The following is a 22,972-nucleotide window of genomic DNA, read 5'->3' as shown; positions in this document are numbered from 1 at the left end:
GCGCAGCTGTGGTCAGTAAAAGCGCTCCTAGACACGCTGCAGTGTGGGGGCGAATCTCAGATGACCGGATGTCAGGTCATCACCACATCACTTCGGAGACTTTCTGGCACCACAATTGGAGGAAGCGAGCTCCACTCGCTGAGTAGTCCGTTTCATACAGCAAGTATTCTCGTATACAAAACCGACCAGTGACTTTGGTCGTTTGGGCCGCGACAAAAAAAAAATGTTTCAAGCTTACGTCGTTACATTGCTCCTGCTGAAAAGCAGTAACATCGGGAAATTCAGGAGCAGTATCAGCTAGACAGTCATCGAAGCTGTCTTCATCTGAGTGCGCGTTGACACTGGTAGGCGAGAAAGGCAATCCGCGTCAGCATGACGGCGGCCACTCCTGTAAATTAGCACAAAATCATATTCTTGAAGTCGTAAAGCCCATCGTGCCAGATGACCAGACGGATCTCGAAGACTTACAAGCCACCGTAAAGAATGGTGGTCAGTGATGATCTTGAATGGGTGACCGTAAATGTAACAGCGAAATTTCTGAACACCAAAACAGCCACGTGACATTCTTCCTCCATGAGTGTAATTTCGCTCAGAATTGCTGAGACAATGAATGGCATAAGCCCCAACGTGTTCTGCGCCATTGTATCGGTGTACGAGCGCTGCTCCAATGCCTATCCCACTGGCGTCAAGTATGGATTTCGGTGGGTGAAGAAGGGTTGAAGTGACGCAGGATAGGGTCCAACGTAAGTACGAACTTGAGTTGACAGAACGACGACTCACTCTGGTGTCCAACTAAAGGGTACATCTTTTTTCAACAGACGCGTCAATGCAAGCGAATCTCAGAACAAAGCCCCGAAAATACTAGCATAATTCAAGGAAAGTGCGGAGCTCTCGTGCAGACAGCTTGAAGGCGCTGACTGCCTCAATCTTCCTTGGGTCAGGTCAGACTGTACGACAGACCTTGGTTCTTGGCCACCTCGTGGCCATGAAACAATGTCTGGCGCTCACCAAACTGACACTTTCCAGAGTTGTTATTCAAGCAAGCGTTCTCCACGCCAATACTTTCTCGCCGCGTTACAGTATTAACTATAGAGGCGCGGTCCAATTTGTTAATACAAAAATAATGAATCACACAACGGTGGAGACACCCATTTATTTTTAGTTTTCTGGGGGCGTCAACATATTGAGGGAAGAGTTTTATGTCAGTGTAATGAGTTGCTCTATGTGTTCGGCGAGACACTCAAATATTGTGATTCCATCGTTTAGAAGGACGACGTCTAGACACGCACCTTACCGATGCGTTGGCAGCGTGGTATTCCAAATAAACTTGCCATGTAAAGTGTTTTCGCGCCAAGTTTGAAAATGAGTGAGATTCCATAGATGGTGGCCGGTGATGAGGAAGTTGCTCATATGTGTGAATATGTCGTGAACTAATATCTTGATGTGTTCGACGGGCGTACGTTTTTTGGTGATGCATACAGAGTAACAACCCCATATCTTCCCTCTATGCGCAGAGCACACACGCCAATGTTATCATTTTCAGCGGTGCTCTTCAATTTTACAGGTTTTACACCGTGCGGCGAGTTTAGTTCATATATTAGTACACTCACCACGCCCTTGTGCCATTTACGTGTACCCATGTTTCCGAAAGACAAAGAATGTGCGCTCGGTTAAGTACTTCATCTCATGGCCACTGCTTACAGCTATTGATCGTGTGTTCTGTGAGGCGATGCTTAGATACAGCAGTTGTTCGAATGTGTTTTTCCATCGCGAGGACACTATATATCTGTACTTTCTGGCGTTGCAAGCGTCCCCACTCGCCCACAAGAGCGCAGTGCGAGTTGTCGCAAACGTGGTCAAATTGGGCATTCCTGTGGTCCTTTGAGGCGTACGTGAATCGAAGTCCTTCAAGAGACGTGCAACGTGAAAGCGCCACGTATAGCAGGTTCTATGACCCTTGTGGCATTCGTAGAGAACTTGTTTGTATGTTGCCCCTGGGATGTATCTATAGTTATAGCACTTGCCGGCACATACAGGCACCCTGCTATTGTTGTCCTTTTATCCACCACAATCTCATCATCAGCCTATATTTATGTCCACTGCAGGATGAAGGCCTCTCCCTGTGAGCTCCAATTCCCCCTGTCTTGCATTAACTGATTCCAACTTGCGCCTGCAAATTTCCTAATTCATCACCCCACCTAGTTTTCTGCCGGCCTCGACTGCGCTTCGCTTTTCTGGGTATCCATTCTGTAACTCTAATGGTCCATCGGTTATCCATCCTACGCATTACATGGCCTGCCCAGCTAGCTCCATTTCTTCTTAATGTCAATTAAAATATCGGCTATCCCCGATTGCTCTCTAATCCACACCGCTCTCGTCCTGTCTCTTAATGTTAGTTCTAAGATTTTCTAAGTCCTGTAAATTAGCACAAAATCATATTCTTGAAGTCATAAAGCCCATCGTGCCAGACGACCAGACGGATCTCGAAGACTTACAAGCCACCGTAAAGAATGGTGGTCGGTGATGATCTTGAATGGGTGACCGTAAATGTAACAGCGAAATTTCTGAACAGCAAAACAGTCACGTGACATTCTTCCTCCATGAGTGTAATTTCGCTCAGAATTGCTGAGACATGGAGGAAGGAAACCCCAGGAGAGGCCCTGGCCAGCCCGAGCGTATTGGAGAAGGTGTGGCGGAAGTCACGTGCTGTTTTTCGCAAAGGAGCACTGGGACGGGTACCCCAAATGTAAACGTTGCCATGACAACCGCGCTCCTGAAGCTTTGCTGCTGCTCTCGGTCTCTGAAAAGTGAGATAAGATTTTTCCGCCGGTGTCTTTCCCGCAGCACCTTTTGTTCGCGAGAAAAGCTGACTTTGGGGTTTGGTGCGTAAGCTTGAAAGTTGTGTTTTGGGTCTGTGAGTGTGAGTGTCGGCCAGCAATAGATACACTCAAGCAATCACGGCGCGGGTCTTCGTTGTCTTCTTCAACGTGCCACGGAAAAACACAGGAGCGCGTCTGCTTCACTAAAACTGCTACAGAAGTTTTGTAGGCTCTGTTTTGATGCGCGTCAGGAGCACTCACTTTCGGCGGCTCGTAACAATGCAAGTTCAAAGTTCGCGCCATCTGTTCCGGCGAGCTGCAGAACCCCTGATTAAGAGAGGTGGCACACCAACATGGCTGCACTTCCGGCTTCAAAAAAGTGACGTCAGGGCCTCTCCTGTTTTGTTTCCTTCCTCCATGTGCTGAGACAACGAATGGCATAAGCCACAACGTGTTCTGCGTCATTGTATCGGTGTACGAGCGCTGCTCCAATGCCTATCCCACTGGCGTCAAGTATGGATTTCGGTGGGTGAAGAAGGGGACCACTAAGCCACACATCCACGCTTCCAGAACGTGCATTCATACAAAACATATGATTGCGTTCGAGCGTCGTCGTCGTCGTCGAAAAAAAAAAAGTCGCGCCATCCTCCTCGCCCTCCTTTTCACGTGGTTCCATCGCGCTTTGTGCGGTCCTTAACTTGTTCTCGAGCTTCTTTGTTAACCTCCAAGTTTCTGCCCCATATGTTAGCGCCGGTAGAATGCAATGATTCTACACTTTTCTTCTCAACGACAGTGGTAAACCCCTAGTCATGATTTGGCAATACCTGCCGTATGCACAACAACCCAATTTTATTCTTCTGAAAGTTTCCTTCTCATGATCAGGGTCCCCTTTGAGTAATTGACCTAGATAAACGTACTCGTTTACAGACTCTCGAGGCTGACTGGACATCCTGAATTTTTGTTCCCTTGCCAGGCTATTGAACATTATCTTTGTCTTTTGCATATTAATCTTCAGCCCCACTTTTACACTTTCTCGGTTAAGGTACTCAACCATTTCTTGTAATTCGTCCTCATTGTTGCTGAATAGGATAATGACATCTGCAAACCGGAGGTTGCTGAGATATTTGCCGTTGATCCTCACTCCTAAGCCTTCCCAGTCTAAGAGCTTGAATGCTTCTTCTAGGCATGCATTGAAACTTTGGGTAACAGCGCAAACAGACGACCACAAGAAGGGAGACACGTACACACAGGCGCTGTTACCCAAAGTTTCAAGATGTACCAACTCGCCCAAAAAGAAGTATTGATGAGGCGTACAGTGAATAGCATTGAAAACATTGTGTATCCTTGCCTGACCCCTTTCTTGATAGGTAACTTTCTACTTTTCTTGTGGAGAACCAAGGTAGCTGTGGAATCCTTGTAGGTATTTGCCAAGATATTCATGTATGCCTCCTGTACTCCTTGATTACGCAATGCCTCTATTACTGCTGGTATCTGTACTGAGTCAAATGCCTTTTCATAACCTATGAAAGTCATATAGAGAGGTTGATTGTACTCCGCAGATTTCTCGATCACCTGATTGATCACACGGATATGATCCATCGTAGAAGGTAACCACTAAGCCATACAGCCACGCTTCCAGAACGTGCATTCATACAAAGCATATGATTGCGTTCGAGCGTCGTCGTCGTCGTCGAAACAGGCTGGCTTCCTGAAGCCAGCCTGTTCTCTTGGTTGATTGAAGTCAAGTGTTACCCTGATTCTATTGGAACTTATCTTGGTGAATATTATTGCGATAGCAATTATATGGACACTAAAAGCGGATTTCTGCCGTCGACGTGGTCGTCGCCGTCGCCGTGAGGTTCCGTATAGAGTCCAACGGCGATGAAATCGTCGCCGCGCGCAGTATGTGGTACGTGCGAGTGAACCAAGGATGTTGTTTTATTGCGATAGCAATTATATGGACACTCAAAAGCAGATTTCTGCCGTCGGCGTCGCCGTCGCCGTCGCCGTGAGGTTCCGTATGACGTCATTTGGAGATGAAATCGTCGCCGCGCGCCGAACGCTGTATGTGCGAGTGAAAGGGCGCGAGGGGCGCGGCTTTCACGGGGAGTGAACGCACGGCGGAGAACAAACGCGCGTTCTGCGCCGTGCTCGCTTAAGGGCTGCAGAAGTAGGCGTTTCTTTTCTCCTTTACAATCACCATATATGTAGAGCAAACGCGCCTTCTTCCGACGCGCGAGAGGCCGTGGGGGATGGGGAGGGAAGGGAGGCAACGTTCAGCTGCGGCACCAAGTGCCTATTTATATCAGAGGCTCCGGCAACAGTCACCAACGCCGCACGCATTTTGAGCGAACGCGGGCAAAACGCCGATGGCGTCAACAACAGTTCTGCGTGTTGCCGATGCTGCTGCATGTCCAAGTTTATACAGCTGATAAAGCTATTATCATTACTCCGTATAGCTCTCTACAAATTTGCTATCGCAATTGATGCTTCGCCTTTCAGGTGAAACTGCGACAACTTTTTTTCAACCTCCTTGGAGTGAACACGCGTGAGGGACTCGCGCGTTCACGTGGAGCGAACGCACGACGGAGAGCAAACGCGACTTCTTTAGTCGCGCGGAAGGTTGTGGGGGGGGGGGGGGGGGGGGGACGGGAGGGAGGGAAGATAGGCGACGTTTAGCTGGGGCACCAAATGCGTATTTATATAAAAAAGTTGTCGCAGTTTCACCCGAAAGGCGAAGCATCAATTGCGATAGCAACTTAGTAGAGAGCTATACGAAGTAAGGATAGTAGTTTTATCCGCTGTACAAACTTGGACATGCAGCAGCACCGGCAACACACAGCACTGTTGTCGACGCCGTCGGCGTTTTGCGCGCGTTCGCACAAAATGCGTGCGGCGTTGGTGACTGTTGCCGGAGCCTCTGATATAAATAGGCACTTGGTGCCGCAGCTAAACGTCGCCTCCCTTCCCTGCCCCCCCCCCCCCCCCCCCCTACGACGGCCTTTCGTGCGTCAGAAGAAGGCGCGTTTGCTCTACATATATGGTGATTGTAAAGGAGGAAAGAGACGCCTACTTCTGCAGCCCTTAAGGGAGCACGGCACAGAACGCGCGTTTGTTCTCCGCCGTGCGTTCACTCCCCGTGAAAGCGCGCGTCCCTCGCGCCCTTTCACTCGCACATACAGCGTTCGGCGGCGCGCGGCGACGATTTCATCTCCATTGACGTCATACGGAACCTCACGGCGACGGCGACGCCGACGGCAGAAATCTGCTTTGGAGTGTCCATATAATTGCTATCGCAATAAAACATTGCGAGGCGAGAATGTGGTAAAGACTTCCGACGCTGCTCGACGAGTATCCCGTTCTGATCTCGTCGAAAACCTCCGAGCCGCCCCCAGAGGCACCGGCAACAGTCACTGACGCTGCGCGCGTTCGGTGCGAACGCGGGCAAAACGCCTACGGCGTCGACAACAGTTCTCTGCGTTGCTGGTGCTGCTGCATGTCCAAGTTTATACAGCTGATCAAACTACTATCCTTATTCCGCATAGCTCTCTACTAATTTGCTATCGCAATTGATGCTTCGCCTTTCGGGTGAAACTGCGACATTTTTATACAATACTGAAAGCAAGCTAATGGGTCGATAATTCAATTCTTTAATGTCTCCCTTCTTATGGATTAGTATAATGTTAGCGTTCTTCCAGCTCTCTGGTACACTTGAAGTCGTGAGGCATTACATACAAAGGGCCGCAAGCTTTTCCAGCATGATATCTCCTCCATCTTTGATTAAATCGACTGTTATTCTATCTTCTCCAGTAGCTTTTAACGCGGTAGCGTTAAGGGCCCCGTGTCGCGGAAAATCCGGCGTCATCAACCGGCGCCGGCGTGCGATGTCGGCGGGTGGCGGAGAAATTCGTCGCCAACCACGCAGGCCCTCTGAATATATTTAGGTAGATGTATATGCCACGCCTTCTTATATGACATGCGGTATATGCGGGTTATATTGCCACACCATTCTATCATTACTGTTGCTCATACCTTGTCTTGCATTCTTGGCAAAGCTTTTCCTCGGAAATTTGAGAATGACAATCCACAAACAAGTGTCATGAAACAAAACACCCACAGCGCATGCCTTTTATGTTAAATCTTCTCAGACTGAAATAGTAAAAGTACGCAACAAAAAATGGAAACCTAAAAATTATGCTTTTTTTTTTTGGCGCGGCCGTGCAATATACGCCTCCGGCATCGCCCCAGGCAAGAGGCGGCGTTTCTGCCAGAAAGCTAGCTCGCCTTCGTGCATAGCGTTCGCCGCCAGCGTTTCAGATTCAAGACGTACTGCAGGCCGCCGCCGATAAGGTGGAGGCCATAGCGGGACGCATGGGTCTCGTCTGTTCCCCCGAGAAATCTGAAATCCTTCTCCTTCCTGCCCACACCGGCAACCGTAGACACACTCCCGACATCCACATCCTCCTCGGCAACAAACATGTCCCCAGGGTAGACAAGCTCAGGGTTCTCGGTCTGCATATTCAGAGCAATCGACACAACACGCACACCCTCCAGACACTCCAATCCACCGTCGACAACACTCTCAGACTGCTCGGCCGCGTGTCCAACCGACACGGCGGTCTGCGGGAAAATGATCTTCTCCGACTAATACACGCCTTTGTCATCACAAAGGTAACTTACACACTCCCATACTTACACCTTCTCAGAAAGGAGACTGACAAGGTCAACACCCTCCTTCGCAAAATCTATAAATTCGCCCTAGGCCTCCCACTACGCACGTCCACAGAACGGCTCATGCAGACCGGTACCTTCAACACACTCGACGAGCTCGTCGAAGCCCATCTCACCTCCCAACAAACCCGCCTTTCCAAATCGAAAACCGGACGACACATTCTCAACTCCTTAGGCATTTCTCCACCATCTCTCAGTCACCCCAAACACACCATTCCACACCACATACACGCGAATTTACACATTCCACCACTCCCTAAAAACATGCACCCTATACATCACATCCCACGCAGGAGGCAAAGGGCCAAGGCCCTACACAGAAAATTCTCCAATTCAACCGACGTGCTCTATGTCGACGCCGCCGAATATAGCAGTGGCTCCAAATATGCCCTCTCAGTAATAAATTCGCACGGCCAGTTAGCTACGGCCGCCTCTGTCTATGCTTCTTCTCCGGAGGAGGCGGAGGAGGCGGCCATAGCCCTGGCTTTCGCTATTCCAAATTCCTCCGTCATTGTCAGCGACTCAAAAACAGCCATCAGCAATTTCGGAGCGGGCAGGGTGTCAAGACAAGCCCTTTCCCTAACCCTCTCTCACCCTCCCACACAAGACGTAGGCCTGATTTGGACCCCAGCACACGCGGGTCTCGCCGGCAACGAGGTGGCTCACGCCAGCGCCCGAGGATTAACGGACCGGGCGCGGGCATTAGGTGAGTCGCAAATCGTTGCTTTCGAGAGGCCGTTTTCCGCGAGAGATCGCCTTCTCACATTCCACGACATCTGTGCACATTATACACTCGATCGTCTCACATTTCCTCCCTTGGCACGTAATTCTCCACGTAAACGCGAGATCCTCTGGCGGCAGCTACAGACTCGCACCTTTCCCTCCCCTCACTTTCTACACGTCATTCACCCTTCTCTCTACCCTTCCCCGGCCTGCCGCTTCTGCTCAGCGGCCAAGGCCAATCTCGACCACATAATGTGGGGATGCCCTCAACACTCATTGCCCCCTCCCCTTAATAATTTAATTACTAGTGAGGAGCAGTGGGGGGCTGCCTTGCGCAGCTCCAGGCCCGACGTTCAGGAGGCCATCCTGGGGTGGGCTGAGAGGGTAGCGGAGGACTACCTCGAGTAGACCCCTTCCCCCCTCTACCCCGCTGCCCCTTTCCTTGTAAAAAGGATAAATAAAGTTGTTACTACTACTACTACTTCACGGTTGCTTAAGCTGCAGTTGTCGGGAAGCGCGAGAAGCAGTCAGGGATCTTCGAATGCTACCGCGTTCCACTCTTAAAAGCAAAGCTTAAGCGTCCTCCAATTTTCTCCTGGTGTGCTATGCAAGATGCGCCGAGTTTGGCGAAACTCGGGATCTTCACGAGCTCTGGCGACGCCCCAACATGAAATAACTAATGGTAACAAGACAAAGTTTATCCCTCGGCACGCCTCCAGTTTCATTGGTTTATCTAGATTTACTCTGGGTAGCTACCATCTCGTGGGCGTTGCCATATGGGCGGATAACTGGGGCTCACGTGATCATACGGTCGGTGCATGCTCGTGCCTTCTTTCACTTGTTTGTCGTTCCACCGAGTGCATTGCAGGCACAAGCAAGTTATAAAATAAATGCATTTAGTTCAATAAGTTTGGTCACATTAACCTTAGTTATAAGCATTTTAATGTTTACAAGATGTACATTGAATGTGTATTAGAATAATTTGTGGTTTAATACCTTTCGCGTTATACCACGAGGGGACGCTGGCCCTCTTTTTTTTCCTCTGGATTGAATTGGTGCGACTCGTTACGTGCTTGCGCTCCCATTTCCGAGCACAGATTAGTGGGCGCCTGTTTTTCACACTGGTCTATCAACAGATCGCTCGTTGCTCGCGCTAAATAAGGCTGCGAGACGAAGTGAGCATGGGCTAGCGTAGAAGTGGTTTGCCGCGCGCTTAGCGAGTAAGCACGCAGCAATGACGGAAATCAATGGGTCAGGAAACTACGCTTTATTTCTTTTTTGTGATGTACCTTCATACTGTCTAGCGCCGTGCGATGTCTTCTAACAACCGCAAGAAGGAGTCTTCATCGTGGGTAGCCCTAGCGATCCCTGGCTTCTAACAAAAGCAAGAAAGGGTCTTTGCAGCGCACGTGGACGTTGACTGCCATCACATCCACCCCGGGTGTAACTCCAGCGTCGGTGCAGTTACCCTGTACCCACCGCCGACGAGGTGGCGCTTCGTTTTTTGACAATAACTTTCTATTTTTCTTTTTATTGCGATAGCAATTATATGGACACTTCAACCGGATTTCTGCCGTCGCCGTCGCCGTAGCCGTCGCCGTCGCCGTGAGGTTCCGTATAGATAAAATCTTCACCGCGCGTCGTATGCCCGAGCGGAAGCGTGCTGGGACGCGCGCTATCACGGAGAGCGAACGCACTCAATCTCCCACGCGCAAGCAACGAAGCGGGAAGCCAGCGCCGGAGGGAGCGGGGGGGGGGGGGGGGGGGCGCACTTTTCCTCTGCCAACAACCGCGCTCGTCGCTCGCCGCACCGTCTCTTATCTCCACACGGCTCTGACCTTTATGCACTATGCGTTCGCCGCTCAGTTTCTGTTGAAGCGATAGACCGCACGTACCTTCGCCCGCTGCTGCGGCGTATATATGCGCTTGCTGCCAGCGTTTTGACAGTCGTTGTCTGCAGTCATTCAGCGTGATCTATTCATGTTTGTTTGTGCGCGCTCACACCACGCTTGTTCATTCAGTTAGTAATAGTCGGGCCACATTTTCCAACGCACGCTACACATGTAATGCTGCCCGGATCGGCAGTGCAGCGCTACAGGTGTGTCCCTTCGCACGCGCGCTGCCCACGGGAAGCGCTTCTCATCAACACCACCGTTTCACACGCGCCTTCTCGTGGTCATCGAGTCTCTCTTCATGTCGGTCTACTTACGCCCCAGCACACCTGCTTACTTAATCAACTCATGTTTACTACAATTCATATTGCTACCAAAGCCGCTCACCTTACTTCGTATGACATTGCTGTGTTGCTATCGCATTCATTGCTTCGCCCTTAGGGCGAAACTGTGACTTTTTTTTTGCGTGTGAAAACCCATGATGGGGTCCACAAAGTTAACGCTGTGGTTAACTATCTCCCAATGCAGATTGATGATGATGATTATTGTGGCTTATTGGCGCAAGGGCCAGATGTGGCCAAAGAGCGCCAAGACGATGGTAATGGTTTGTTAGTGGTACCTGAATAGTGAACTATATGAACATTAGATGTGACATGGCTGTAAAGGGGCCTAAAAACAGTCGCTGTAAAGTGCATAAAATCTATACGTAATAAGATTGAGGCATAGCCCCGTTAGCATCTACTTGATTTGGGATACAGTTGTGTGCGGCCAATTCGTCCCAATGAATAATGGTCTCCGGTTGAACATTGGCTGCAATAATGGCGCCTATCGTCGCCGCCTTTCGTCGGTCGACCTTGAAAAGTCGCAGCACCCCTTTGGTCGCGCAGAACATGCCGAAGACCCAGGGGCCACCATCTTTAACACCGCCGTAATTTTGGCGGCTCGGTGAAACGTTGTCGCCCATCAGTGGCCGGCCTCGATTGTACTTTTGCTCGCCGCGAAGAAAGCACTCGTCAATTTGCGCTGTCTTCCCGGGGCCACCGAGTGGAGGGCGCGCCAGCAGCTCGCCCTTCGCGACCTTACGGGGATAGATCCTGCAGTGGACGATGACGTGCTCCGATAGAGGAAACAAGTCGCCGGTCATCTCCTTCAACAGCCATGTGTATACGCTTTTGCTCACGCAGTACTTGAGCCAAATCATTTGCCGCCTGGAGAGGTGGTGGTTCGGACAGCCGAGGCGGTCCGTGTTGGCGAAGTAACTTCCTTCGCCTCTCTGCCCGTGCAGTGCAGCGGTAACTGCGAAAACTGGTTTCGACACCTGTTACACCGGAAGGCAGCCCCGCGTCCATTCTAAGTCTTCCTGTATATGTGACCACTTCGCCTTCGCATGTTGGTTGGTGCGGGTTGAACCCCAGGTGCTCGCAGATGTCCCAGTACTCCGATGACGACGCCGGAACTAGCCTGGGGCTGGGGCGCGGTGGAAGTACAGCGCTTCAAGCCGGAGAGAGCCGAAGCGATCGCACCAACTTTTCCTCCGCAGCCTAGTCACACCTGTTTGTACTCGGAAAGCATAATTTGCCCACCACGCTGTTTCCGCAGACGAGGGTCTTCGCCTAACTCGTCACACAGCCAGCGCACTGACGCTTTGGAAAAGCAGTAATGACGCTGAAATTCCACGTTGGACATGTAGGTGAACGGGTCCAGACGGTCATATTGACGCTTGCTGCCGCTGGATGCGATGACACAGGTTGCTGCTGTCGCGGCGTGTTCGCGAGTTCAACTCGAGGGGGGGTCTCGCGATGTACGAGTTTGGCACGAGTCTGCCTGTCAATCAAAACCATAGGTCACGCCCCGTGCGAGGCATGCAACTCTTGTGCGCGCCCACCACGCTTGGGCCACGGCCAACTTATTTTCCGGCAACAGCGAGGTGGTGCGGAACTGAGAGGCATCAACAATCTTGACCGCCGACAGAAAACACGCACAAAGCACTGTCATCGGTGATGTACTGAGCATCACTATCAAAAAACAAAGCGGCGACTTTCGCTGGCTTATGCATTTATCTTTTTAGGCTGTGATGGCTCCTCAACACGGTTCATTGTCTGCGTTGTGGCGACGGAGCTCATAGCAAATAATTATCGGCACGACACTGTAACTGTTTGCAATTAAGGTGTCGATGCGCCGTGGTGGACTACGATCCTGAGCAGTGCGTATATAGTGTTTTCCAACGACAACGTGTCTCACCTGTCGTTTGAGATGGCTGCTCTGTCATCGGTGATGTATCGGAGCCGCAGTGTCGCAAACACGGTCAGCGTCGAGAAACGCTGGCTTTTTTAGACCCAGTGCGATGGCATTTCTTCATCACAAGCACGGCACACTAAACAGTTGCAAGACCTTCCGGCGTTCTAAGTCTAATTTCCTAACTGCACACAAGAGCCTTCACCCGCCAAAATGCGATTGCTGCGCTGTCGTTACTATACCAGTATGCGATCGCTGTTAGCTCAGCTTCTGAGGCAATCGGCAAGCACATTCGAGTGAACAACACGCTCAAATTCTGCGTACATGCGCACGGAGGCATCTTCACTGGGCTAGCGATGACAAGCGATGAATTGTGTCGCTGGGCAGCACGCTCTTCTTCACAATGCATCGCGGAGGCTTCGCGCACGCAGATAAACTGGCGCATTTTCACTGTGATGCGTCACTATGGACCCTAGAATACTGCACAGCCATGTTGAAGTGACAGCCGTTGCTCCCGTCGTTATGGCTAGAGTATCGTTTCAGTTGGTAAAACGGCGGCCTTAATAGCTGCCTCAGTGAAGCACCTGCGGTGAACAGCCTGCCGCAGCGCTGCCTTGCCATTCCCCTAATAGACCGGGAATGAAAAGATCATTGTCATGACTGACTTTATCGATGATGATGATGATTTATTGGCATCCCCTTTGAAACGGGGCGGCGACAAATAGTCACCTAGCCTGCTAGATTTAATCAGGTATACATACATGTTCTTTATCTAGCATTTCTGTATACCTCTCATTATTATTTTTCTTTAAAAAAAATTTACCTTGTGCAGCTGCCTATGATTTTAAGAGATCAGGTCGTATCCATCTTTTCCCTGCTTTTTTTCCACCAGTACTCCAATCGTCTCTTGCTTATCTCTACGGCTGATCTCTTTGTTTCCTTCCACTTTGAAACCAAGCGCTTCTGGGAGTTGCACGTCACCTACGGTTCTCGCTGGGTGGATCCCGTCGCATTCCATCAGGATGTGCTTAGTGGTTTCTGGATCTTTACTGCAGCATCCACATGTCTCATCTAGTTCCGAAAAATTTGTTCCGATATGTTTTCGTCCTTAGGCAACCGGCTCGAGCCTCAAATAGCAAGGCACTGCCCTTTGTGTTATCGTACAGATTTTCCCTTCTAATTTCTTTCTTCTCATTCTTGTAAATCTCCATTGTCCTTTTCGTTTCCATTCTTTGCATCCAATTCACGGTCTCTATTTCTCTCACTTTCTTTCTGATGACCCCTGGTTGTCTATTTACAGTTTCGATTATCCTGTACTTGGTTGCCAACTTCCTTGACCTCTTCCTCCATTCTGTGTCCACGCTTTTCATGTAGAGATACTTGTGCACTTTAGCCGCCCATTTATTTTCATCCCTGTTCCTGAGCCTTTCTTCAAAACTAATTTTGCTCTGTGCTTCTCTGACTTCAAAAGAGGCCCAACCCATGTCACCCTGTACTGCCTCATTTGTGGTATTACCGTGGGCTCCCAAAGCCAACCGGCCTACTGATCTTTGGTTAACTTCCAAACCCGACAAGATATCCGATTTTAAGCATAGAATGGCATTTGCGAATGTTAGCGCTGGCACTATTACTCCTTTCCAGATTCCACGCACCACCTCATACTTATTGTGGCCCCACAGTGCTCTGTGTTTCATTATTGCTGCATTCCGCTTCCTCCTTATTTTCAGATTATCTTGGTGGTTGCTTGAGTAATTCTTTCCTTCGTTTATGTGTACGCCGAGGTACTTCTATTGCTTCACTATGGGTATTACTTGCTGTTGAATTGACACCACGAAGTTACTCGTCTCTTCATTAAAGATCATAATTCCTGATTTCTCTGTGCTAAACCTAAGGCCTAGATTTGTCGCTGCATTCCCACAGATATTCGCAAGTTTCTGTAAATCTTTTTTTATTGTCCGCTAGTAGCACAATGTCGTCTGCGTACATCAGTCCGGGGACCTTCTGTTGCACCATTTGTCCATTACGCATGTAGGATAAATCAAAAACTAATTCGCTGTTTTCCAGTCGTCTTTCTATACCCTTGGCGTAAAGCGTGAACAACAATGGTGACAGAGGGCATCCTTGATTCAATCCTTGGTGAATTCCCACCATTTCATTTCCTTTTCTACCTTCCCATATCACTTGTACTTGGTTGTCTCTATATATCTCCCTCAGCAGCTCCACGAAATCGTCATCTATGCCTACGTATTGAAGAATATCCCACAACAATTCCCTGTCTACGTTGTCATAAGCTCCTTTAATATCTAGAAATGCTATCCATAAAGGTCTTTTCTGAGCTACTGAAATCTCTATGCACTGAGTTAGTACAAACATATTGTCTTCTAAGCGTCTGCCTGGCCTGAACCCATTCTGTAGTTCCCCCAATACATCGTTTTTCTCCACCCACTTCGACAGTTCTAATTTTATGGCTTGCATTGCCATTCTATATATCACCGACGTTACTGTAACTGGCCTGTACGAGCTCGTCTTATCCTTATCTCCTTTGCCTTTGTAGATGAGATTCATCTTGCTTTCACGCCATCCAACGGGAATTTTCTTTGTGCTAATCACTTGCTCTATGGCATTAGTCAGCAGTGCCTTGCTTTTTCCACCGAGGTTTTTGATTAGCTGTATTGGTATTTCATCGGGTCCTGCTGCCGTGTTGTTAGGGACATTTTATGCTGCCTGTTTCCAATAAAAGCTTTCTATGCTAAATTTTGATCTCTCTGGCCTCTCTGCCAGAGAGATCAAAACGACGCGCCCGATCTGTTGTCTGAACTACGCTTTTTATTGCGATAGCAATTATATGGACACTTCAACCGGATTTCTGCCGTCGGCGTCGCCGTCGCCGTCGCCGTGAGGTTCCGTATAGATAAAATCTTCACCGCGCGTCGTATGCCCGAGCGGAAGCGTGCTGGGACGCGCGCTATCACGGAGAGCGAACGCACTCAATCTCCCACGCGCAAGCAAGGAAGCGGGAAGCCAGCGCCGGAGGGAGCGGGGGGGGGGGGGGGGGGGCACTTTTCCTCTGCCAACAACCGCGCTTGTCGCTCGCCGCACCGTCTCTTATCTCCACACGGCTCTGACCTTTATGCACTATGCGTTCGCCGCTCAGTTTCTGTTGAAGCGATAGACCGCACGTACCTTCGCCCGCTGCTGCGGCGTATATATGCGCTTGCTGCCAGCGTTTTGACAGTCGTTGTCTGCAGTCATTCAGTGTGATCTATTCATGTTTGTTTGTGCGCGCTCACACCACGCTTGTTCATTCAGTTAGTAATAGTCGGGCCGCATTTTCCAACGCACGCTACACATGTAATGCTGCCCGGATCGGTAGTGCAGCGCTACAGGTGTGTCCCTTCGCACGCGCGCTGCCCACGGGAAGCGCTTCTCATCAACACCACCGTTTCACACGCGCCTTCTCGTGGTCATCGAGTCTCTCTTCATGTCGGTCTACTTACGCCCCAGCACACCTGCTTACTTAATCAACTCATGTTTACTACAATTCATATTGCTACCAAAGCCGCTCACCTTACTTCGTATGACATTGATGTGTTGCTATCGCATTCATTGCTTCGCCCTTAGGGCGAAACTGTGACATTTTTTTCTCATAGCACTGCAGTGCAACATAGCACTGCAGCACCCCTCGCGACTGCCAACCGTATGAACTCCCCCGTGCGTGCGACCCTCCAGAATGTATCCGGTTGTAAGCTTTCCCCGCACTGTCGCCACTCGCGGCAAAAAAGAGCAAAATTTAATAATTCGCTCAATCTCCGTTTGTCATCACCAATTTATAGCATTCAAAACTAAAACCGATACCTTAAGAAATAAAATGTTCGTTATTTTATTTGCTGTATTTTAAAGTATTCGATTGAGGGTAAGTGTAGGTGCAAGAATGAACCGCATTCGCCTTGTTCGCATTCGACGGAGGATAGAAAGATAATGGCCGAAATAGGAGGCACGTCCTTGACGCGCCCGAGAAAGGCGTGGCAAGCGGCTCGCGGCAAGTGTGCAGATAGAGAGCGGGACAGAGACGGTGTTGCTACATTATGACAATACGCGGCGCTGGCGCGTTGTGTTGCGCAGTCTTCTGTGCTTGAAGCGCGGAAGCACTGTGCCGCACAGGGTGTGCTCATGTTGTCATACGCGGCTTTATCTCGAGATTTCTTTTTTACCTGCTGTTTTCTTTGCTGTCTCCGTTCACTGAGTGCCATCGAGCAAATTCGGGTGAAACTCGTGCGAACGAGAAATTCGACGCATCCTGCATAGCACCCCTGGTCATGTCTTGCAAGGCCCTTCTAACATCATCGCTATATATACAGTTACAGAAGGAGCCTTTAATTGTATCCTCTTCATCACTACTTCGAATGAAAGTAGCTTGGCTGCTCTGGGCACTCTACAGGTCAGGATAGAATTCTTCCGCTGCTTTTACTATGTCATCGATATTGCTGATGATAATAACCTGCTTATCTTTCATTGCATACATCTTGCCTTGTCCTATGCCAAGCTTTCTCTCACTGATTTCAGGCTGCGCCCATATTTTACGGCTTCATCCAGCTTGCTCAAGTTATAATTTGGAATAGAACTTACTTTCTTCTTGTTGATAAGTTTTGACAGTTCTGCGAATTCTATCTGATTTCTTGAGTTTGACACTTTCATGCTTTGCCGTTTCGTTATTAGGTCTTTTGCTACTTGGGAGAGCTTACCTACTGGTTGCCTTGGTGCCTTACCTCCCACCTAAATTGCTGCTTCTGATATCAACCTAGTTACGGTTCCATTCATTACCTCTATCTTATCTTCATCTTTCTGTTCTAAAGCTGCATATTTCTTTCCAAGCACCAGCCTGAATTGGTCTGCTTTTACCGTTACTGCGTCTAGGTTGGCCTGTTTCTTCTTGACCAATTTTACTCTTTCTCTGTTCAAATTGAGAGAAATCCTAGCCCTCACTAACCATGGTCACTGCATTTTACCCTACCTAACACTTCTGCATCCTGCACTATCCTGGGATCACTAGAAAGTATGAAATCTATTTGATTCCTTGTTTCTCCATTAGGGCTTTTCCAGGTCCACTTCCTGTTGCTGCGCTTCCTGAAGAAGGTATTCATTATTCGGAGCTTATTCCTTTCCGCGAACTCTACCAACATCTCTCTTCTAGTGTTCCTAGAATCGATGCCGTAGTTACCAATTGCTTGGTTACCAGCCTGCTCTTTCCCCACTTTTGCATTTAAGTCGCCCATGACTACAGTATACTGAGTTTGCACCTTTCTCACTGCTAATTCAACATCTTCATAAAACTGTGCTATTCCTTCATCATCGTGACTGGAGGTTGGGGCGTAGGCTTGTACAACCTTCACTCTATACCTCCTATTCAGCTTTATTACGACGACTGCTACCCCCACATTAATGCTGTAGAATTCATCAATGCTGCCCGCTCTGTCCTTATGGACTAGAAACCCTACCCCGAATTCTCTCTTATCTGGAAGACTTCTGTAGCCGAGGACGTGGCCGTTAGTCAGCACTGTGTAAGCCTCAAACAGCCTTGCTGCGCTAGCCTCACTCGAGAGGGTTCGCGTGTTGAACGTTGTCAGGTTCAGTTTCTATGGGTGGCTCTCCGGGCCCAGAGATTCTTAGATTTTGTATCATCTTCCCGCTAAGAATTGTGTGACATTAAATACACATGCAAATTAGTTGTCTCGCGCTGTCAAGTTCTTGGACGTTGTTGTTGGCAGTGACGCCATGCATTAAGTAGTCGTTAGTATCCCCCGTGTGATTAGTGGCTCATCCTCCATTCTGGGTATGTACCATGTTGATGCTCATCGTAATTCTCCCGTACTGCTACTTTGTGCCAGTGACGCTATTTTTGCGCGATTGACGATGGATAGTCGCACGCCAACAGACAGGCATTTTGTCAAGAACAACTGTTTAGCAAAGCACAAAATTTTGATGTCGTCAGCTACAGCATTGCCTAATGTGGCCTCAGAAATAAAAGCTGGGTATGTGCCATGCCCGAGGCTTATAAGTATCATCGTCACGTACATCTCCTTTGTGCATTCGCGTGGTATTCACGAGCCTGTCAACGAGGAATCGCACGCAAACCGAAATGAAAGCTTCGCTTCACGTAGATTTCAAGATGTCCGGTGGATATATATATATATATATATATATATATATATATATATATATATATATAATAAGAAGCCAACAACCAGTGACACCTAGGACAACATAGGGGGAATTACTTGTACCTACTAATTGAATTAAAGAAATGATAAATTATTGAAAATGAAAATGGATGAAAAATCTACTGGCCGCAGGTGGGGAACGAACCCACGTATTCGCCATAAGCGTGCGATGCTCTCAACATTTAACTATCGCGGCGCTGTTTTCCCATCCACTTTCTGGGGTATTTATGTCTTACAATTAGAATTAACCCTGTGAGTGTTATCCAGCGCCACCACTCACAAACCTAGGCGGCGGATGTGGAACATCGTTCCTGCCGCAAGCGTCACGAGTACGTGATCTTCTTGGGTGAAGGCAAGTGGATAATAAAAACACATATGCTATCTGAAGGCGTCAATGTTGCCGGATTCAAGCGCTCGTAATGTAATGAACGTGAAGAAAGGGAACCGAGGGGCTCGATTTATATATATATATATATATATATATATATATATATATATATATATATATATATATATAGGTCTTGTTCAGCCGGTCGACACCTTTTGCATCTTGGATGCTCCTGCGGCTTCTCCTCCTACGGACCTTAGTGCACTTTCTTGTGACCCCACGGTTGATCAGGCTCTCCTCGACGCTTTCAACCGCTCCATCGACGATGAAACGTCATCTTCACAAAGAAGTCAGCTGCTCACTCTGCTGCAGAAGTTCCGCGCCTCTTTTGAGAGCCCTGCTTCCGGTTTGGGTTGCACATCAACCGTTTTTCACCAGATAGATACCGGCAGTCATGCACCTCTACGGCAACGCCCTTATCGGGTTTCCGCCTCGGAGCGCCGTGTAATTGATGACCAGGTTGATGACATGCTCAAGCGCGGCGTTGTACAGCCTTCGAGCAGTCCCTGGGCGTCACCGGTCGTTCTTGTTAAGGAAAAGGATGGCTCTATTCGGTTCTGCGTCGATTACCGACGTCTGAACAAGATAACGCGCAAGGACGTTTACCCGTTACCGCGCCCTCGACTGTTTGCAGGGAGCGGAGTTCTTGTGACACCTGACGGATTATATGAATTTACCGTGATGTCTTTCGGCCTGTGTAACGCTCCAGCCACTTTTGAGAGGATGATGGATAATATTTTACGCGGCCTCAAGTGGAACACATGTCTCTGCTACCTGGACGACGTCGTTGTCTTTTCCGCTGATTTCCATACACATCTCAGCCGTCTCGAGCACGTTCTGAAATGTCTCACTGACGCGGGACTTCAACTCAACTCAAAAAAATGTCGTTTTGGTGCCCGAAAGCTCACCATTCTTGGCCATGTTGTCTCGCGAGACGGCATTCTTCCGGACCCAGCCAAGCTCCGCGCCGTCGCGGACTTTCCAAAACCGACGAAGTTAAAGAAGCTGCGAAGTTTCGTTGGTTTATGCTCGTATTTCCGACGTTTCATTCGAAATTTCGCATCCATAAGTGCACCCCTGACAGACCTTCTAAGCGGCGACAAAGAACTTTCAGCTTGGTCACCCGCCTGCGATGACGCCTTCACGAAATTACGCCGCCTGCTAACCTCGCCCCCTATCCTCCGTCACTTCGACCCTGCCGCCCCCACCGAGGTCCACACCGATGCCAGCGGCGTCGGGCTCGGTGCCGTACTCGCGCAACGGAAGGCGGGGTTCGATGAATATGTCGTCGCCTACGCGAGCCGAACTCTGACAAAATCCGAGGCTAATTACTCGGTTACAGAGAAAGAGTGTTTAGCCATTATTTGGGCCCTTGGGAAATTCCGCCCTTATTTGTATGGTCACACTTTCGACGTCATCACTGACCACCACGCCCTTTGTTGGCTGTCCACCCTCAAGGACCCATCTGGCCGACTTGCTCGCTGGGCCCTTAAGCTACAGGAGTACGACATCCGCGTTCTTTACTGTTCTGGCCGCAAACACACGGACGCCGACGCCCTTTCTCGATCACCGGTCGCAGCTGACAACGCTTGCCTACCCGCCCTTGAGCCTGCACTTACATCACATGCACTGCACAACATGCCGTCGGAGCAGCGCAAGGATCCCTGGATCAGTGCTCTCATCCCCATCCTTTCTGATCCATCCACCTCTTCACCATCTCGCGCTCTTCGCCGCCAGGCTACCCACTTCTGCATTCGCGATGGCCTTCTTTATCGTCGTAATTACCTTTCTGACGAACGCAAGTGGCTTCTTGTGATACCCCGACATCTCCGTGACCTTATCTGCGACGCTTTCCACGCGGACCCGCAGTGCGCGCATGCCGGCCTCTTCAAGACCTACGCTCGACTACGCCTCCGATTTTATTGGCGCGGCATGTATAACTACGTGCGAAAGTTCGTTCGCTCCTGTACTCAGTGCCAACGCCGTAAATTACCTCCCGGACAAGTCTACCCGTCACAACCCCTTCCCTGCCCTAGTCGTCCCTTTGATCGTGTTGGTATTGACATATACGGACCGCTACCATCCACTCCAGCAGGGAACCGCTGGATTATTGTTGCCGTGGATCACTTGACCCGTTATGCTGAAACCGCCGCTCTGCCGACTGCCACCGCCCGCGACGTTGCATCGTTTCTGTTACACCATTTCGTTCTGCGCCACGGTGCCCCTCGCGAACTTCTGAGCGATAGAGGCCGAGCCTTTCTTGCCGATGCTGTGAAGGCACTACTCGACGAATGCCGAATCATTCACCGCACAAGTACAGCGTACCATCCGCAAACTAACGGCATGACAGAACACTTCAACCGTACTCTTGGTGATATGCTATCAATGTACGTCGTCTCTGATCATTCAAAATGGGACCAAGTTCTCCCTTTCGTGACGTATGTGTACAATACTGCGGCCCAAGCAACTACTTTATTTTCCCCATATTTTCTCCTATATGGCCGAGAACCATCTAATACGTTCGATACAATTCTTTCATATCGACCTGATGCGTCTGAAAGTACTCCGCTGTCTGAAACTACTCGACATGCTGAGGAATGCCGCCAGCTTGCCCGCTCTTTTTCCACCGAGGGCCAGTGGCAGCAGCAATCCCGTCAACCTGCCGACCGTTCCGCACCAACATTTTCCCCTGGCTCTCTGGTCTGGCTTCGGGTACCCGCTCCCACACCCGGCCTCTCCGCAAAAACTTGCCGCGAAATACCTCGGACCCTACCGCGTTCTGGAACAAACGTCCTCCGTCAATTACCTCGTGGAGCCCCTCAAGCCACCGACAGACCTGCGCTTGTCCACGTCTGTCGCATTAAGCCGTACTACGACCCAATAGTAGTGTCGTCGCCTTAAGCCGCCAGGATGGCGCCTTTTTCGGCGGAGGGTGATTGTAATGAAGAAGAGTAACCTGTGCCTCAGCAGCATCGCCACAGGCATGAGCTCGTGCTTGCTGTCCTTGGCCGAACGCTTGTGAGTCCTACCCGTTCGCCTGCATCCGTTGCCAATAAACCTCTTAGCAAGATATATATATATGTATAGAAAGGGAACCGAGGGGCCCGATTTTTATTAATCGTAGCATAAGAAGCCCACAAACAATGATACGAAGGACAACATAGGAGAAATTACTTATACTTACTCATTGAATTAAAGAAACGATAAATTAATGGAAATGAAAATGGATGAAAAAACAACTGTCCGCAGGTGGGGAACGATCCTCCGTCTTTGCATTACGCGTGCGATGCTCTTACTATTGAGCTACCGCGGAGCCGTTTTCCCATCCACTTTCTGGGGTATTTATGTTTTACAACTAGAACTAATCCTGGGAGTGTCAGCCAGCGCCACCACTCATAAACCTAATAATAATAATACCTAATATAATATATTGTCACAAAAGAGGGCGTAGTCGGGGTGCGCGCCGCGTGTCACGCAAGCCAGCGAAAGAAGCACGCCCGCACCGCGACAGTTTCAACAGAGGGGGAGAGCGCATACGCCTCAAACAATAATATAGCAGGAGCCGGCACAGAAGTAGTTCAAGAAATAGAAGCACGTAGGAAAAACATAACAGAACTTTACTGACGTTCCTTCCGGGGTCCGGCCTTCATCAAGACTCTTGATGAATGCCGGACCCCGGCCGTAACGTCAGTAAAGTCCTGTTATCTTTTTCCTACGTGCTTCTATTTTTTTAACTATATATATCATAACGCGTCTACATGTGTAAATTTTGGTTTGACGATTCCAAAATAAAATGTTGGAACAGCAACCATCTACATCGTTTGTGTTCCTTTATGTGCTGTCTATCTGCGCTGCATAAATGTCGGTGGACGTTGCCGTCAATGATCAACAATTGTTCCCAGTGGCTCCTGGCGTCGGTTCTGCTTGTCGCCGTCCTCCTAGAGTACGTGAGAAACAGCGGCAGCC

The 22,972-nt window shown here is 49.4% G+C and overlaps 1 protein-coding gene across 1 annotated transcript in view; it reads left to right on the top strand.

Moving 5' to 3' along the window:
• Positions 1 to 606: 606 nt before the first annotated feature.
• The window catches only part of LOC125944620 (cytochrome P450 2J3-like), a 97,146-nt gene continuing 74,780 nt past the window's right edge, over positions 607 to 22,972 (top strand). Inside the window, exon 1 of the mRNA XM_049665125.1 lies at positions 607 to 701. Within this exon, the coding sequence (XP_049521082.1) occupies positions 607 to 701 (95 nt within the window). The remainder of the gene's footprint in view (positions 702 to 22,972) is intronic.

The sequence above is a fragment of the Dermacentor silvarum genome, chromosome 4 (genome assembly GCF_013339745.2).
Source record: "Dermacentor silvarum isolate Dsil-2018 chromosome 4, BIME_Dsil_1.4, whole genome shotgun sequence".
Lineage (NCBI taxonomy): Eukaryota > Metazoa > Arthropoda > Arachnida > Ixodida > Ixodidae > Dermacentor > Dermacentor silvarum.
Note: the sequence above shows the minus strand (reverse complement) of the source record. Positions and strands in the feature narration are given on the sequence as shown.